Source organism: Oncorhynchus masou, chromosome 13 (genome assembly GCF_036934945.1).
Source record: "Oncorhynchus masou masou isolate Uvic2021 chromosome 13, UVic_Omas_1.1, whole genome shotgun sequence".
Taxonomy (NCBI): domain Eukaryota; kingdom Metazoa; phylum Chordata; class Actinopteri; order Salmoniformes; family Salmonidae; genus Oncorhynchus; species Oncorhynchus masou.
The window spans coordinates 49002321-49021167 of NC_088224.1; the positions used below are offsets into that span (position 1 = coordinate 49002321).

At 44.4% G+C, this 18847-nt stretch overlaps 1 protein-coding gene across 4 annotated transcripts in view; it reads right to left on the minus strand.

Annotated features, from left to right (window-relative positions):
* The window catches only part of LOC135552472 (protein furry homolog), a 250025-nt gene that overhangs the window by 174167 nt on the left and 57011 nt on the right, over nt 1-18847 (minus strand). For all 4 annotated transcript variants that reach the window (XM_064984132.1, XM_064984129.1, XM_064984130.1 and 1 more), the window contains exons 3-8: nt 7740-7793; nt 6071-6213; nt 2139-2229; nt 1608-1687; nt 1432-1512; nt 12-180 (exon numbers count right to left, since the gene is read on the minus strand). In XM_064984132.1, coding sequence (XP_064840204.1) covers nt 12-180; nt 1432-1512; nt 1608-1687; nt 2139-2229; nt 6071-6213; nt 7740-7793 — 618 coding nt within the window. The remainder of the gene's footprint in view (nt 1-11; nt 181-1431; nt 1513-1607; nt 1688-2138; nt 2230-6070; nt 6214-7739; nt 7794-18847) is intronic.

Consider the following 18847-nt stretch of genomic DNA (forward strand, 5'->3'; position numbering starts at 1 on the left):
CACTTCTGTACCTGCATGAAATGGAAGGAGGCTTCAAAGTCCTCCACTGGATACATCTTGATGCGGAAGAACTTGACACCCATGATGAGGCTGATGGTGCTCTGGACCACGTAGGGACTCTGCTCCTTCTGTCTCAGCTCCTTCAGCTCAAACAGAAATTTTTTCTTCACAGCAGGAAATCTGAGAAGGAGAGGAGGAAACAGAGAGTTGGAACAAGGGCAGAGTCCCGAATAGCAGCCTATTCGAAATACAGCGCGCTACTTTTGACCAGGGGAAATTAGCCCATTTGGTGTCTATTACCAGAATGCTGACATAGTTAACACAAGTAATAACGAATTTGAATGGATGATGCTAGCTAAATATGCTAACGAGCGCAAACAAAAATAATCGAATTGCAAAGACAGTCAATCCAGCTAATGAAGTTATACATATATAGGCAGGATCTACCGAATGTCAGTTTTGGTGAGTTTAAACAAGTGAACGTCAACGATAGACATTGTGCAAATGAACAAAGTTTTGATGCATGCTTGTCTGAAGGAACAACAGTACTGACTCTGGAGCAGCATGTGTTGATCAATGAATGCTACTCCCAGTTTTATTATAGGGTTGTGTTCATAAGAGCACGCAACAGACAAATGTTTTGATCAGGACCCCCGATCCATTCATTATAATCTGAAAGGCAAAACTGATCCTCGATCAGCACTCCTACACTATGCTAATACTACCCAAATCATAGCTCTATTTCTAAGGCCTTTGTTCCTTCGCAGCGATGATCTGGAAAGTTCCAATAAACACACAGCGATTTTCAGTCCTAGTATGGAGGGCAAAGGACTTGTCCAAAACACATGTCTTGTGATCCACTCAGGTCTAGCACTCTATTTAAACCAGTGAGATTCTCAGGCAGATGTGTACAGAACAGAAGCAGGAGAGAGCATTGTGACAATTCAAACATACCACAATTGCTAAACATCATTAGTCATCTCCAATGGCAACATTAAACATGATATGTATCCCAAATGGAAATCTATTCCCCACATAGTGCACTACGTTTTACCAGAGCCCTATAGGTCCCAGAAATAGTGCACTATATTGGAAATAGGGTGCCATTTGGGACAAAGCCGATGGTATCCCCTGAAAGACAACAGAATATTGTCACACCTGATCAGTGCTATGGTACATGTTTTTTTTAACCGCATACATTATTGTCCTGCATCTTCAAGTGTAGGGTAATTAAAATATGTTCAAATAGTGCCCAAAGAATGACAGCATACTATCTTAACTATACAGTAGCCTATGAATTAATTAAGGAATGAATAAGTGAATGAATGAGTGAATGAATGAACAAATGAATATAGAAATTAATTCATTAATGAATGAATGACACACAGTATGGATTATTGTTTAAAAATTACAATGAACTGTGGCACTTACTTGGCCTGGGCTAAAACTCCTATGACTTCTGCATAGAGGTCTGCTACAATGTGCATGTTACCAGTGTTAGGACCATGATACCTGGCAAACAAACAGACAGGTGTAAGAATAGGGAAAAAGGAAAGAAAGAAATACTGTATAAACAGAAAGTCATATAAAAGCAGAGCTGAACATACCCTTCTTTGTATCTAAAGTGCTTAAAGGCCAAGTTAATGACTTCACTGACCAAACAGTCCAGGACAGGGTGGAGCGGCATCTGGTCATAGAGAGAGAGAGCAAGAGAGAGGGAAAGAGGGGGGGGGGACACTGTCATGACAACATTCTGTTACAAACAGAAAACTCCAGTCATGAGTCTGAGATTGAGCAAACGGAATATAGCTACGCTTTATGCTGCATCCCAAATGCCACCATATTCCTACAAAGGTGGAAAGTAGTGCATCTGGTGGAAAGTAGTGCATTATATAAGGGATAGGGTGCTATTTAGGGTGTATCCAAGAAGTCGATGTTCTGTAAAGTATCCCTCAGGGGAGCCGTATCGAATGACGATGTGAATGCTAACATTGGTCAAAATGCCACTTATGTTCAGGATACAACACAAACTTTCACTTTAAGAAATTGAGTTCTCTTCTTCCCAGAACATTGAAGGAAAATAATGTGCTAGGTGGGTTTAGTGTTTTAGAGTGGAGTATATAGAGAAAATTAGTCACCTGTTTTAAAACTTCTATAAGTACGAGGGAGAAGATGAAGTCGATTGCCAGGTCCCTCCGTTCAAGTAGAAAATCTCTGTGCTGTTCATCACTGTGAAGCATCAACAGGGTTGGACAAGTTAGCACAAAGCTGTCAAACTACAACAGTTACCAAGTTATGTCACAGATTACACCACACAAAAGGGAAAATAAATTACAAAAGTGAAATTGATTTATCATTATCCAATTTGCAATTCCAATAGCATTTCGGCAGCAACAGCTGAAGTCGGAAGTTTACAAACACTTAAACTGGAGTCATTAAAACTCGTTTTTCAACCACTCCACAAATTTCTTGTTCAAAATTCTTACGGATATGTGGGACGGTAGAGTCCCACCTGGCCAACATCCGGTGAAATTGCCAAGCGCGAAATTCAAAAATACTAAATTCAAATATTTAACATTCTTGAAATTATATGTGTAATACATCAACATAAAGCTTAACTTCTTGTTAATCCAGCCAAGGTGTCAGATTTCAAAAAGGCTTTACGGCGAAAGCAAACCATGCGATTATCTGAGGACAGCGCCCCGCATACAAATGCATGACAAATCATACACTGCTCAAAAAAAATAAAGGGAACACTTAAACAACACAATGCAACTCCAAGTCAATCACACTTCTGTGAATTCAAACTGTGCACTTAGGAAGCAACACTGATTGACAATACATTTCACATGCTGTTGTGCAAATGGAATAGACAACAGGTGGAAATTATAGGCAATTAGCAATAAAGGAGTGGTTCTGCAGGTGGCAACCACAGACCACTTCTCAGTTCCTATGCTTCCTGGCTGATGTTTTGGTCACTTTTGAATGCTGGCGGTGCTTTCACTCTAGTGGTAGGATGAGATGGAGTCTACAATCCACACAAGTGGCTCAGGTAATGCAGCTCATCCAGGATGGTACATCAATGCGAGCTGTGGCAAGAAGGTTTGCTGTGTCTGTCAGCGTAGTGTCCAGAGCATGGAGGCGCTACCATGAAACAGGCCAGTACATCAGGAGACGTGGAGGAGGCCATAGGAGGGCAACAACCCAGCAGCAGGCCCGCTACCTCCGCCTTTGTGCAAGGAGGAGCAGGATGAACACTGCCAGAGCCCTGCAAAATGACCTCTAGCAGGCCACAAATGTGCATGTGTCTGCTCAAACGGTCAGAAACAGACTCCATGAGGGTGGTATGAGGGCCCGACGTCCACAGGTGGGGGTTGTGCTTACAGCCCAACACCGTGCAGGACATTTGGCATTTGCCAGAGAACACCAAGATTGGCAAATTCGCCACTGGCGCCCTGTGCTCTTCACAGATGAAAGCAGGTTCACACTGAGCACATGTGACAGACGTGACAGAGTCTGGAGACACCGTGGAGAACATTCCGCTGCCTGCAACATCCTCCAGCATGACCGGTTTGGCGGTGTGTCAGTCATGGTGTGGGGTGGCATTTCTTTGGGGGGCGACCATGTGCTCACCAGAGGTAGCCTGACTGCAATTAGGTACTGAGATGAGATCCTCAGACCCCTTGTGAGACCATATGCTGATGCGGTTGGCCCTGGGTTCCTCCTAATGCAAGACAATGCGGCTGGAGTGTGTCAGCAGTTCCTGCAAGACGAAGGCATTGATGCTATGGACTGGCCTGCCCGTTCCCCAGACCTGAATCCAATTGAGCACATCTGGGACATCATGTCTTGCTCCATCCGCCAACTCCTGGACAGTCTGTGGTGCAACGTGGCGTTGACTGATGCTTTAGTCCAGGTCTGGGAGGAGATCCCGCAGGAGACCATCCGCCACCACATCAGGAGCATGCCCAGGCATTGTAGGGAGGTCATACAGGCACGTGGAGGCCACACACACTACTGAGCCTCATTTTGACTTGTTTTAAGGACATTATATCAAAGTTGGATCAGCCTGTAGTGTGGTTTTCCACTTTAATTTTGAGTGTGACTCCAAATCCAGACCTCCATGGGTTGATAAATTTGATTTCCATTGATAATTTTTGTGTGATTTTGTTGTCAGCAAATTCAACTATATAAAGAAAAAAGTATTAATAACACTATTTCATTCATTCAGATCTAGGATGTGTTATTTTGGTGTTCCCTTTATTTTTTTGAGCAGTTTATTTCAACCAGGCAGTTGCGACACGAAAGTCAGAAATAGCGATAGAATATATACCTTACCTTTGAAGATCTTCTTCTGTTGGCACTCCAAAAGGTCTCAGTTACATTACAAATGGTCCTTTTGTTCGATAATGTCCTTCTTTATATCCATAAAAACTCTCAAAAGTTACCAATAAACTTATCCAAACAAGTCAATCAACATTTATAATCAAACCTTAGGTACCCTAATATGCAAATAAACAATCAAATTTAAGACGGAGAATCGTTAATGCCTTTACCAGAGAAAAATAACAAAGAACGCGCTTTCCTCCACGCGCTTGGAAACACTACAGCCAAAATGGGAGCCACCTCGAAAAAATATAACTTCTCCCTCATTTTTCTAAAAACCAGCCTGAAACTCTTTCTAAAGACTGTTGACATCTAGTGGAAGCCCTAAGAACTGCAATCAAGGAGGATTTTGCCCTATAATAAAAGTGCCAGCCATTGAAATATATGCTGAATTTTTTGGGGGGGAATGGTTTGTCCTCGGGGCTTCGCCTGCCATTTCAGTTCTGTTATACTCACAGACATTATTTTAATAGTTTTAGAAACTTTAGAGTGTTTTCCCATTCAAATCTACCAATTATATGCACATTCTAGCTTCTGGGCCTGAGTCGACATAACCTGAAAGGTCGCACAGAAAGGAGGAAGCCACTGCTCCAAAACAGCCATAAAAAAGCCAGACTACGGTTTGCAACTGCACATGGGGACAAAGAATGTACTTTTTGGAGAAATGTCCTCTGGTCTGATGATACAAAAATAGAACTGTTTGGCCATAACGATCATCGTTATGTTTGGAGGGAAAAGGGGGAGGCTTGCAAGCCGAAGAACACCATCCCAACCGTGAAAGCACGGGGTGGCAGCATCATGTTGTGGGGGTGCTTTGCTGCAGGAGGGACTGGTGCACTTCAAAAAATAGATGGCTTCATGAGGAAAGGAAAATTATGTGGAAATATTGAAGCAACATCTCAAGACATCAGTCTGGAAGTTAAAGCTTGGTCGCAAATGGGTCTTCCAAATGGACAATGACCCCAAGCATACTTCAAAAGTTGTGGCAAAATGGCTTAAGGACAACAACGTCAAGGTATTGCAGTGGCCATCACAAAGCACTGACCTCAATCCTATAGAAAATCTGTGGGCAGAACTGAAAAAGCATGTGCGAGCAAGGAGGTCTACAAACGTGACTCAGTTATGCCACCTCTGTCAAGAGGAATGGACCAAAATTCACCCAACTTATTGTGGGAAGCTTGTGGAAGGCTCCCCGAAACATCTGACCCAAGTTAAAAAATGTAAAGGCAATGCTACCAAATACTAATTGAGTGTATATAAACTTCTGACCCACTGGGAATGTGATGAACGAAAGCTGAAGCTGAAATAAATCATTCTCTCTACTATTATTTTGACATTTCACATTCTTAAAATAAAGTGTTGATCCTAACTGACCTAAGGCAGGGAATTTTTACTGTGATTAAATGTCAGAAATTGTGAAAAACTGAGTTTAAATGTAGTTGGCTAAGGTGTATGTAAACTTCCGACTTCAACTGTATATGCTTGCATAGCCAAATGTTATGCAATAAGTCAATGATAATGTCAATCAATTCAGGCACAATGTCTTATAATGTACAGTGTTTTCTTTGTGTTTGATTTCTGGTTATAAAATGTGACAGGGTGCTCATGGGAAGTCCTATTGGCCTCCTGTACCATCAAAAGGTGTGTGTGTGTGTGTGTGTGTGTGTGCATATACGTGTGTTACTTTTTTGACTTGGTGTTGGCTCTGGGTCTGTATTCGTGTGACTCTGGGTCCTCTAGACCGTTCTGTCTTCTGTACCAGTCAAACAGTGTCCTCAGAATGGACGGGAGGCAGTACTCCGCCAGAGAACTCATAGCAGTTATCACCTGAAAGCAAATAAATGCAAATGGTGTATGCATATTGGTCAGTCAGATCATTATTACAGAACACTGTTTCCTCCAGCCAAAAACCTGACGTAACGTAAAATCAACATCCATATTTAGATTATATTTAATTGGAGTTGACAACAAATGTTCATTCTTCTTGAAATTAACCAACCCTTCAAATCTTGTCGTTGATTTGTGGTTGAAATATGGTTAAAATGAATGCACGTTGACCACTTTTCTTTGTTGTCAACCAAATATTCAATTGATGTTGTCACGGATCCCCCCCCCCCGGTACTGCTGCTCATTCTGTTCACCAGTTCCGCAGGTCTTCTAGGCTTCACTGAACGGGATTCATTATCATCAACCCCGGACTGTCTTGTCTGATTACACACTCCTGGTTCCCATTCTCCCGATTTAGTATGTTATATACGTGCCCTCTGTTCCCTCTGTCTTTGTCAGTTATTGTTCCCATGTCCGTTGGTCGTGTGAGTACCTATGCGTTGGTGCAGCTGTTATGCTGCATGCTTTATATATTGTGTATTACGTGTATCGTCCCGTGTTGGTCAACGAGGTTTACCCTCACTCTTTTGTTTGGGTACAGCCCAGTGTTTTTGTATACGTGTTTGTTTTGGGTGTATTAAAACCCCCTATTGTGTACTACTGTGCATGTATCCAAATCCTTTATACCAGCGTGACAGGTGTTGTTGATAGATGACATTGATGGAATGTTGGTTCAACATCATTTTGGGTTGTATCTCTTTCCCAGTCATGTTTCATTTATATCTGCATCAAAATCGTCATGTCTTAACCCTCACTGTCCTCCACACAACAGAAGCTGCAGGCAGTGAGAGGGGATGGGAGGAAAGGTAAAAGAAAGAAGAGATAGACAAGGGGAAAGAGGAGACGAGTGGAGAGGAGAGAGAATGGAGAAGGGACAGAAGAACAATCGAGACCCGAGATAGAGAGATGGGAGACAGGGTCCTGGGAGACTAGGAGTTGAGGTGCCCATGGGGTGGCATGCATCTCTCCAGGGAGGAGAGGGAAGGAAGGAAGGAAAGGCGGGCCGGCTTGGACCTGGATACAAGCAAACGGAAAGGGAGGGGAGTCTGGTGTGACCAAGGGAATACAGCGGGCCTTCATTCAGCACGGACAGGAGAAGAATCCTGCCTCTGTACACTGTTGAATGGCATCAAGCCTTAGTCACCCGGAAACACATGCACACAGGAACACACACACACGCACACAAACACACACTTGTGCGCTCACACACACACACACACACACACACAAACCTTCGACTATACAGGCACCTAGAGAACCACAGATTTGGAGAGACCCCGTGGGGAAGGTTGAGTTAGGCACTACCCAGCCAACAAGCATTAACAGTGATGATGGCCTGACTGCTCAATACAACAAGCTTGTGTATCATTTGTTGAGTAACCTTTCTAAAATGTATTCGCTTGAGCTCAGCTCCCACAACCCTGCCTCACTGATATTTCTGTCCATTAGATAGTAACAGTTCTTACCTGGTCAAACTGAGGATCCTCACCCCTCTGCAAAGACTTGATCAATGGTTTCTCCTGTGAAAACACAACAGAACAATAATAGAATAAGAATAGAAAAAAACAAATTAATAAATTAATTCAAAAACAAAAAAGTGAAAGTTCTAAAGAACTTCCTCTCCTAATTCTCTCCATTTCTCATATCAGGACCTAGTGTTGGACATTCTGGGTATTTTTGGAAAGGGGAGTTATGATCAGTTGATGTATGGTCATTATATAACCCAGGGTAGGTCCAAAAGGAACCCTATTTCCTATATAGTGCACTACTTCCTAATCCCTATATAGTCCACTACTTTAGACCAAGATCCAAAGGGTTTATATAGAGAATAGGGTGCCATTTGGGATGCAACCCCAGAGTTAATAGGAAAAGACACCAGTCAGTTGGAGATCTGGGCAGCTCCTGTCAGACAGACAGGAGAGATGGGACATTAACGACGTGCCGCATCAGTCTTTACTCAGCTGGATAATGCCCATAATGCCAGTCACCCAGTTAGCGCCTTGGGGTCTCATTTATTAAAATAGTATTGCGCTCAGATTTGACCATAAATTGTGCGTGCTGTGCGTTCATGTCGTATGTTATTAATGTTGAACACACACCAAGGTTGGAAATGATGCATCTTGACCTTGATGTAAAAACCTAAATGGGTCATTTATTTTTAGTTGCAAATGTATGAAACATACGTATGAAGTGATTTACACACGCTTGTGTTTAATGCATAGACAGTACCTTTTTAGGATGCGTTCCCCTTCATTTTAAGAACTGAAGGAACGCAGAAATGTGGTATAAAACTAAGCAAATTCTATATGAGGGCCCCAGGACCGGCCTACCTCTCATGACCCCTGGGGAGGCCTTTTCTCTTAATTCTGTGCCAGTGTTCTTCACTTTATGTTGGTACATTCCAATGATTCTGCCATACTCTTAGATTGTTCATGTAGCTACATGCAGTCTGAATCTAGAAAACAGTGGAGTGATTGAAATCTCAAGAGTCAAGTTTATACTCTCCTGCATAAACGTCTGCCTACATTACTTAATTGTTAACTTACAAGATACTGCATCAGATCCGGTCTCAGGGATGGCTAACTCAATCTCCACAGAGTTGGGTCCACCTTATGCGTGGAGTAATCTCCACAGAGTTGGGTCCACCTTATGCGTGGAGTAATCTCCACAGAGTTGGGTCCACCTTATGCGTGGAGTAATCTCCAATGCACTTTAAGATTGGAGGAATTGGTGTTATTTCTGCCTTTGTGAAAGCAGATTCTGTGCATCAGCATTTTACACAGCCGGATAGTGCTGATTATGGCCTTCAAGGTGTATCAGGGTGCTAAGTGTCCTATTTGGTCAGACAGAACAGCACAGTCGCCATGTATTGATGTTTCCACCCAAGCTAACAGTTGTTTGACTGTGACAGTGAGTAGGGTGGGGAGATGACTGATCAAGACCTCAACAAGCAATCTGGTAAGACTTCACTTAAAGCCTGCCGGTATTATACTTTATTCGTTGTTATTGTAATGATTCTGTATGTTATGTCTCTATGCAGGAACTTTCAAACTGACTCAACGGTTGTAAATTCATCAGGACCATTATGAGATTATATTAAGAAATTATAAGGGGTTGTACATGCTAATTACAAGTTGTACAATGCACTATAACCACATCACAATGCATTCTACCTGCAGGTTTTAAGTAAAGCATTACAGACCTTCCTATAGAAGCAGGACAGGCAGCCTAGCCTGTGACACACAGCTTGTGTGTCCCTATTTCCTATATTATGAGTCCTGGTCAAAAAGTAGTACACTACAGTACTAAACCATAAGAATCAGGTGAAATTTGGGACACATTCACAAGGGACTGGTCCTCTGTTCATTCAGACAACCTTTTACAGTAGGTGTTGACTCGTGCATTATGAAGTGATATTTAAGTCTTGTTTTCAGTGCATAATTGATGAAAGACTTTCATGCACCATGCTCTATGTAGATAGAGTTCAAGGTGTTGGTGGAAGGTCAATCCAACATTATTATTCTCAAACAGTAGCAATGTGAAGACACACAGATCATCACATTCAATTACTACTCATTTACATTGATAAACAGCGCACTCCACTTGTAGTGAATGAGATTATAATAATCAAGCGGCTAAAGTGATCCAATTTCCTGCATGGATGTAATCTCTCTAAGAGCAGTGTATGTATAGGAAGAGGACATACAGGTTTGTCATTGGCTAACCAATAGTCCTGTTGGAAGGTGAACCTTCGCCCCAGTCGGAGGTCCTGAACGCTCTGGAGCAGGGTTTCATCAAGGATATCTCTGTACTTTGCTCACTTCATCTTTCCCTCTGTCCTGACTAGTCTCCCAGTCCCTGCCTCTGAAAAACATCTCCATAGCATGATGCTGCCACCTCCATGCTTCCCCTTAGGGATGGTGCCAGGTTTCCTCCAGACATGAAGCTTGACATTCAGGCCAAAGAATCTTGTTTCTCATGGTCTTAGAGTCCTTTTGCTGCCTTTTGGCAAACTCAAAGCGGGCTGTTATGTCCCTTTTACTGACAAGTGGCTTTCGTCTGGCCACTCTACCATAAATCCTTGATTGGTGGAGTGCTGCAGAGATGGTTGTTCTTCTGGAAGGTTCTCCAATCTCCACAGAGGAACTCTGGAGCTCTGTCAAAGTGACCATCGGGTTCTTGGTCATATACCTGACCAAGGCCCTTCTCCGATTCCTGAGTTTAGCCGGGCGGCCAGCAACAAGAAGAGTCTTGGTGGTTCCAAACTTCTTCCATTTAAGAATGATAGAGGCCAATGCGTTCTTGGGGACCTTTAATGCTGCAGACATTTTTTGGTACCCTTCCCCAGATCTGTGCCTAGACACAATCCTGTCTCAGAGCTCTACGAATAATTCCTTCAACTTCATGGCTTGGTTTTGGCACTGATATGCAATGTCAACTGTGGGACCTTATATAGACAGGTGTGTGCCTTTCCAAACCATGTCCAATCAATTCAATTTACCACAGGTGGACTCCAATGAAGTTGTAGAAACATCTCAAGGATGATCAATGGAAGCAGGATGCACCTGAGCTCAGTTTCGAGTCTCATAGCAAAGGGTCTGAATACTTATGTAAATAAGGTATTTCTGTTTTTTATTTACAAAAAAATCTAAAGACCTGTTTTTGCTTTGTCATTATGGAGTATTGTGTGTATATTGATGAGTTAAAACATGTATTTAATACATTTTAGAATAAGGCTGTAATGTACATTTTCAGTAGTTATACATTCTACAGTAATTTGTTGCAAAGTTTCAAGTGCATGTTTGATTTGGTGGCTGTGCTTGTTGTTAGTGCAGAGAAAGGTTGGTTAGTTTAGTTTAGTTTGGCAGTTTAGTTTGGCAGCGATTACAGCCCCCAATCTTCTTGGGTATGACGCTACAAGCTTGGCCCACCTGTATATGGGGATTTTCTCCCATTCTTCTCTGCAGATCCTCTCAAGCTCTGTCAGGTTTGTTGAGGAAAGTCAATGCACAGCTATTTTTAGGTCTCTCCAGAGATGTTCGATCGGGTTCAAGTCCGGACTCTGGCTGGGTCACACAAAGACATTCAGAGACTTGTCCCGAAGCCACTCCTGTGTTGTCTTGGCTGTGTGCTTAGCGTTGTTGTCCTGTTGGAAGGTGAACCTTCGCCCCAGTCTGAGGTCCTGAGCGCTCTGGAGCAGGTTTTCTGCAAAGATCTTTCAGGAACCTTTCCCCATTCAATGTTCCCTCGATCCTGACTTGTCTCCCAGTCCCCGCTGGTGAAAAACATCCCCACAGCATGATTCTGCCACCACCAATTTAGAATAAGGCTGTAACGTAACAACATGTGGAAAATGTCGAGGGGTCTGAATACTTTCCGAAGGCACTGTACATTAACATTTTAATAAATAAATACACACAAATGTAATGAAAGAAACAATACAACTAAAGAATAATAATGTGTGGGTGTGTGTAGAGTGTGTGTTAGTGAGTGTGTCTTTGTGTGTGCATCTATCAGTTATACATACTTGTCAGTAGATTCACACAAAAAGTAGGTCACATGGGGGAGAGCCGTTGTGCCGTGAGGTTTTTCTTTATATGTGTTTTGAAACCCGGTTTGTTGTTCACTTGCGCTATACGGAATGGAGTTCCATGCAATCATGGCTCTGTATAATACTGTATGTTTCCTTGAATTTGTTCTGGACCTGGGGACTGTGAAAGACCACTGCTGGCACGTCTGGTGGGGTAAATGTGTGTGTCAGTGCTGTGTGTAAGTCGACTATGCAAACAATTTAGAATTTTCAACACATTAATGTTTCTTATAAAAACAAGAAGCGATGCAGTCAGTCTAGTATTGATTTTAGCCCTCTAGTAACAGTGAAGAGCAAAATATTTAGTCTCTTCAACTTGCTCAACAGCCACACAATTCAATACCAGATTCTTCTGAGGTCTAGAACTTAGGAATTCATTTGACTAACTGTGGTTGCTGACACATTCAACCCTATACTGTAGGGTTGAATCATTAGCATACATAGACACACAGGCCATGTGGTACACTACACTTTACATGTTTGTCAATAGAGAAGCTTCCATTCAACAAAACCTTCTGTGTTCTATTAGATAAATAACTCTGAATCCACTATATGGCAGAGGTTGAAAATCCAAATTCAACAACAGGTTATGGTCAATAATGTCAAAGGCTGCACGGAAGTCAAAGAGTACAGCTCCCACAATCTTCTTATTATCCATTTCTTTCAATCAATCATCAGTCATTTGTGTCAGTGCCATGTTGAGTGCCCTTCACTATAAGCATGTTGAAAGTCTGTTGTTAATTTGTTTACAGAGAAATAGCATTGTATATAGTCAAACACAATTTTTTCAAAAAGAGAGTCGGCAGCAAGCTGATTGGTTGGTTGTAAGAACCAGTAAAGGGTGCTTTACCACTCTTGGGTAGCGGAATGACTTTGGCTTCCTTCCAGGTCTGAGTAAAAACCTTTTTCTCCAGACTCAGATTAAAGATATGACAATAGGATTGGCAATATAGTCCGCTACCATATTCAGTAGCTTTTCATCTAAGTTACCAATACCAGGTGGCTTCTCATTATTGCTGGACAACAATAATTTATCCACCTCACCCACACTAACTTTACAAAATGTAAAATTACAACACTTTCTCTTCATTATTAGGTATTTATTATGCTCGCTAAATTTGCTTACTTTGACAATGTAATTCATTAAAATAATTGGCAACATCAAAAGGTTTTGCGATAAATGAGCCATCGGATTCCATGAAAGATGGAGTTGAATTAGTCTTTCTGCCCATAATTTCATTTTTAAAGTATTTCAATCCTTTGTTCCAAAATATTCAAGGGTCACTTCCAGACCCAATTTATACTACTATTAAAATGTGACCTGTATCAAGATCCGAGAAACAGATAACAGAAAGTCCATGTTAATACCAAATGTAAATGGGGTCTCCCTCAGTTCCCCTAGGGTTTTGGAGTGGTATACATCTCAGTGTATTGGTGGTAACTGGTCAGTGCAGGGTGAAGTTTCCCAATCCTAACCTCCTGAGTGGAGCAGTGGTCTAAGGCACTGTGTCTCAGTGCGAGAGGTGTCACTACAAACCCTGGTTTGATTCCAGGTATGTATCACAACTGGCCGTGATTGGGAGTCCTATAGAGCGGTGCACAATTGGCCCAGTGTCGTCCGGGTTATGGTCTGGCTGGGGTAAGCCTTCATTGTAAATAATCATTTGTTCTGACTTGCCTAGTTAAATAAAATAAATACCTTAGCCATTAATGGGGAAAATGCCAAACTGAACACAGATCAGTGTCTCGGGACAACTTTACCCTACACCCTCAGGATGGTGCAAAGTTAAAGACGTCAAGATAGAAATGTACTTTGTAGAACACGTATGATTGTCTGTCATGTAGAATATGACATTTTATTCATGACATGTCTATCTGCAAGTTACTACTCTTTTGAACGCTGGTCTAATATATTTTTTATGCCCCAATGCATGATAACCTGACAAAATCCTTAACTTTGATTTATATATATATATAGTATCATAACATGTCTTAAGAAAAATATAGTTATAATGTATCCTGATTAACCAGACATAGGCCTACTTACTGAACATAAAGATGCTTAAGAAGTTTCTTAGGAGTTTCCTTCAGAGTCTTTTTTTAAAGAGTTTCTTAATAAGAGTGAACACGTCAGGGATGTGAACACCGGTCATGTACATAGAGTTTGTCTTGGTAAACATCCTGTAGTAACAGGATCCTCCACTGACTAAACCTGAAACCTGAACTTGCAGCTACCGTCACTCCCACCCGCTCCAGTCCTTCCCCTCCAAAAGAGGGATCAATGTTGTGAAATGTTAGTCAGCAGGGTCAGTTGTCCAATGACACGACAAACTGTAGGAGATTTCACTTTTATCCTCACCATCTGTCACTCTCTGACCGGTTTCACCTGTTCCTGTTATTGTCTCCACCCCCTCCAGGTGTCGCTTATCCTCCACAGTGTATTTATCCCTGTGTTTCATGTCTCTCTGTGCCAGTTAATCTTGTATGTTTCCAAGTCAACCATCGTTTTCCCCGTTCTCCTGCTTTTTGCATTCTCCTTTTTCTAGTCCTCCCAGTTTTGACACTTGCCTATTTCTGGACTTTGTACCCGCCTGCCTGACCATTCTGCCTGCCGTGACCATGAGCCTATCTGCCACTATGTACCTCCTGGACTCTCATCTAGTTTTGACCTTTTGCCTGTCCACAACCATTCTCTTGCCTACCCTTTTGGATAAACATTGTACGACTCCAACCATCTGCCTCCTGTGTCTGCATCTGGGTCTCGCCTTGTGCCTTGATATCATCCAGGACCCCTAAAGCGTCTCAGAGTAGAAATGCTAATCTTAGAACAGACCCCCCAAACCTATTTATTATAAAAGGCTAAACTGATCCTAGATCGGCACTCTTTTGATGAATACAGGACCACATACGTAACCCCCAGTGAATACTTTTTTAATGAGTTTAAGCTATAAACATATCAATAGTAATGTAATCAATATTTTTGTTATATATTTTTTTTAAGGATTAGAAATGTAAGCATTATAGATTAAGTATTGTACATCATTATGTAGAGCTGTAATATCAGGGAATCCCAGGTGAAGCACATACAGTAGCTCTACAATTCCTACTGTATCCCAGGGCTATTCCTCTGTAGTTGTGCTAATGTGGTGTGAAAGGGAATGCCTTAGCCGCTGTACTTCCTTATCCAGTCCCATAATGTTTTGACTTGTAGCAGAGCCTATGTCTAAAGACTCATGTTGAACGGGTTGAGAGCTTCAAGTTCCTCTGTGTCGATCTATCGATCTATCATGGTCCAAACTCACCAACATAGTCGTGAAGAGGGCATGACAACGCCTCAACATCGCAGTGATAGCTGTGCCACTAGAGATTCTGTGTTCGAGTCCAGGCTTTGTCGCAGCCGGCTGCGTCCTGGAGACCCATGGGGCGGAGCACAATTGGCCCAGCGTCATCCGGTTTAGGGGAGGGTTTGGACGCCAGGGATGTCCTTGTCCCATCGCACACTAGCGATTCCAATGGTGGGCCGGGCGCAGTGCTCGCTGATACGGTTGCCAGGTGTATGGTGTTTCCTCCGACACATTGGTGGGGCTGGCTCCTGGGTTAAGTGGGCATTGTGTCAAGAAGCAGCGCGGCTTGGTTGGGATGTGTTTCGGAGGATGCACAGTTCTCGACCTTTGCCTTTCCCGTGTCTGAACGGGAGTTGCAGCGATGGGACAAGACTGTAACTACCAATTGGATACCATAACACCGGGGAGAAAAAGGGGTTTCAAAAATATATATATATAAAATAAATAAAGTTCTAAGGCTGCACCACTGAGAGCATCTACTTTGGCTGCATCACTGATTTATATGACAACTGCTTGCCATCGGACCGAAGGGTGTTACAGAGGGTAGTACATCAATTGGGCCGAGGTTCCTGCCATCTAGGACCTATATACCAGTGTCTGAGGAAGGCCCTAACACTTTACTCCAGCCACCCAAGTCATAGACTACCGTACATAAACCGATACTAATGCACCAGGTCTGCAACCAACAGGACCCTGAACAGCTTCTACCCCCAAGCCATAAAACAGCTAAATAAGTTAGTTAAATAGTTATCCACATAGCTACCCGGACTATCTGCATTGACGGTTTTTGCACTAACTTGTGTGACTCATCACAAACAATGCTACTGTTTACTATCTGTCACTTTATTACTAGTTATATGTACATACAGTGTATTTACATCAATGATTGTTATTCACACATGAAGTATACAGTGCCTTGTAAAAGTATTCATCCTCCTTGTGTAACAACGTTCTTCGTTTGTCGAAAGAAAGTCGGACCGAAATGCAGCGTGTTGGTTACTCATGTTCTTTAATGGAACAAATGACGATACACGAAATAACTTATAAATACAAAAAAACAAAATGGAACGTGAAACCTATTACAGCCTGGTGAACACTACACAGAGACAGGAACAATCACCCACGAAATACAAAGTGAAACCCAGGCTACCTAAATACGGTTCCCAATCAGAGACAACGAGAATCACCTGACTCTGATTGAGAACCGCCTCAGGCAGCCAAACCTATGCAACACACACCCCTAATCAGCCACAATCCCAATAACTAAAAAACCACACTAAGAAATACAACAAACAATAAACCCATGTCACACCCTGGCCTGACCAACTAATTAACTAAAACACAAAATACTAAGACCAAGGCGTGACAGAACCCCCCCCTAAGGTGCGGACTCCCGGACGCACCACAAAACCATAGGGAGGGTCCGGGTGGGCGTCTGTCCATGGTGGCGGTTCCGGCTCGGGACGTGGACCCCACTCCATAAATGTCATAGTTCCTCCCCTTCGCGTCCTGGGATGATCCACCCTCCCCGCCGACCATGGCCGAATAGTCCTCACCCAGAACCCCACTGAACTGAGGAGCAGCTCGTGACTGAGGGGCAGCTCAGGACTGAGGCAGCTCGGGACTGAGGGGCAGCTCGGGACTGAGGGGCAGCTCTGGACTGAGGGGCAGCCCAGTACTGAGAGGAAGCCCAGTACTGAGAGGAAGCCCAGTACTGAGAAGAAGCCCAGTACTGAGATGAAGCCCAGTACTGAGATGAAGCCCAGCCAGGCAGTTGAATCCGGCAGATCCTGGCTGACTGGCGGATCTGGAAGAGTCTGGTTGACTGGCAGATCTGGAAGAGTCTGGTTGACTGGCAGATCTGGAACAGTCTGGCTGAATGGCAGATCTGGAAGAGTCTGGCTGACTGGCAGATCTGGAAGAGTCTGGTTGACTGGCAGATCTGGAAGAGTCTGGCTGAATGGCAGATCTGGAAGAGTTTGGCTGAATGGCAGATCTGGAAGAGTCTGGCTGAATGGCAGATCTGGAAGAGTCTGGCTGTCTGGCAGATCTGGAAGAGTCTGGCTGACTGGCAGATCTGGAAGAGTCTGGCTGACTGGCAGATCTGGAAGAGTCTGGCTGACTGGCAGATCTGGAAGAGTCTGGCTGACTGGCAGATCTGGAAGAGTCTGGCTTTCTGGCAGATCTGGAAGAGTCTGGCTGTCTGGCAGATCTGGAAGAGTCTGGCTGACTGACGGCTCTGGCTGCTCCATGCTGACTGGCGGCTCTGGCTGCTCCATGCAGATTGACAGCTCTGGCGGCTTCTTGCAGACTGACAGCTCTGACTGTTCCATGCAGACTAACAGCTTTGGCAGCTCCTTGCAGACTGGCAGCTCCTTGCAGACTGGCAGCTCCTTGCAGACTGGCAGCTCCTTGCAGACTGGCAGCTCCTTGCAGACTGGCAGCTCCATGCAGACTGGCAACTCCATGCAGACTGGCAACTCCATGCAGACTGGCAACTCCATCCAGACTGGCAACTCCATGCAGACTGGCAGCTCCTTGCAGACTGGCAGCTCCATGCAGACTGGCAACTCCATGCAGACTGGCAACTCTGGCTGCTCCAAGCAGACTGACAGCTCTGGCTGCCCCATGCAGACTGGCAGCTCTAGCTGCTCCATGCAGACTGGCAACTCTGGCTGCTCCATGCAGACTGGCAGCTCTAGCTGCTCCATGCAGACTGGCAGCTCTGGCTGCTCCATGCAGACTGGCAGCTCTAGCTGCTCCATGCAGACTGGCAGCTCAGGCTGCTCCAAACAGGCAGGAGGCTCCGGCAGCGCTGTAGAAGAGGAAGGCTCTAGAAACGCTGAACAGGCGGGAGACTCCGACAGCGCAGGAGAGGGAGAAAGCGCTGGCTGAGCTGAACAGGCGAGGCACACTGAAGGCCTGGTGCGTGGTACTGGAACTGGTGGTACTGGATCGAGGATACGCACAGGAAGCCTAGTGCGGGGAGCTGCTACCGGAGGGCTGGGGTGTGGAGGTGGTACTGGATAGACCGGACCGTGCAGGCGCACTGGAGCTCTTGAGCACCGAGCCTGCCCAACCTTACCTGGTTGAATACTCTCGGTTGCCCTGCCAGTGCTGCGAGGTGGAATAGCCCGCACTGGGCTATGTAGGCGAACCGGAGACACCGAGCGCAAGGCTGGTGCCATGTAAGCCGGCCCAAGGAGACGCACTGGGGACCAGATGTGTAGAGCCGGCTTCATGGCATTTGGCTCAACGCTCAATCTAGCCCGGCCGATACGTGGAGCTGGAATATACCGCACCGGGCTATGCACCCGCACCGGGGACACCGTGCGCACCACTGCATAACACGGTGCCTGCCCGGTCTCTCTAGCCCCCCGTTAAGCACAGGGAGTTTGCGCACGTCTCCTACCTGGCGTAGCCATACTCCCTGATATCCCCCCCCCAAGAAATTTTTGGGGCTGATTCCCGGGCTTCCATCCACGTCGCCGTGCTGCCTCCTCATACCAGCGCCTCTCCGCTTTAGCCGCTTCTAGTTCCTCCTTGGCACGGCAATATTCACCAGCCTGAGCCCAGGGTCCTTTTCCGTCCAGTACCTCCTCCCATTTCCAATTCTCCAAATGGTGTAGCCTCTCCCACT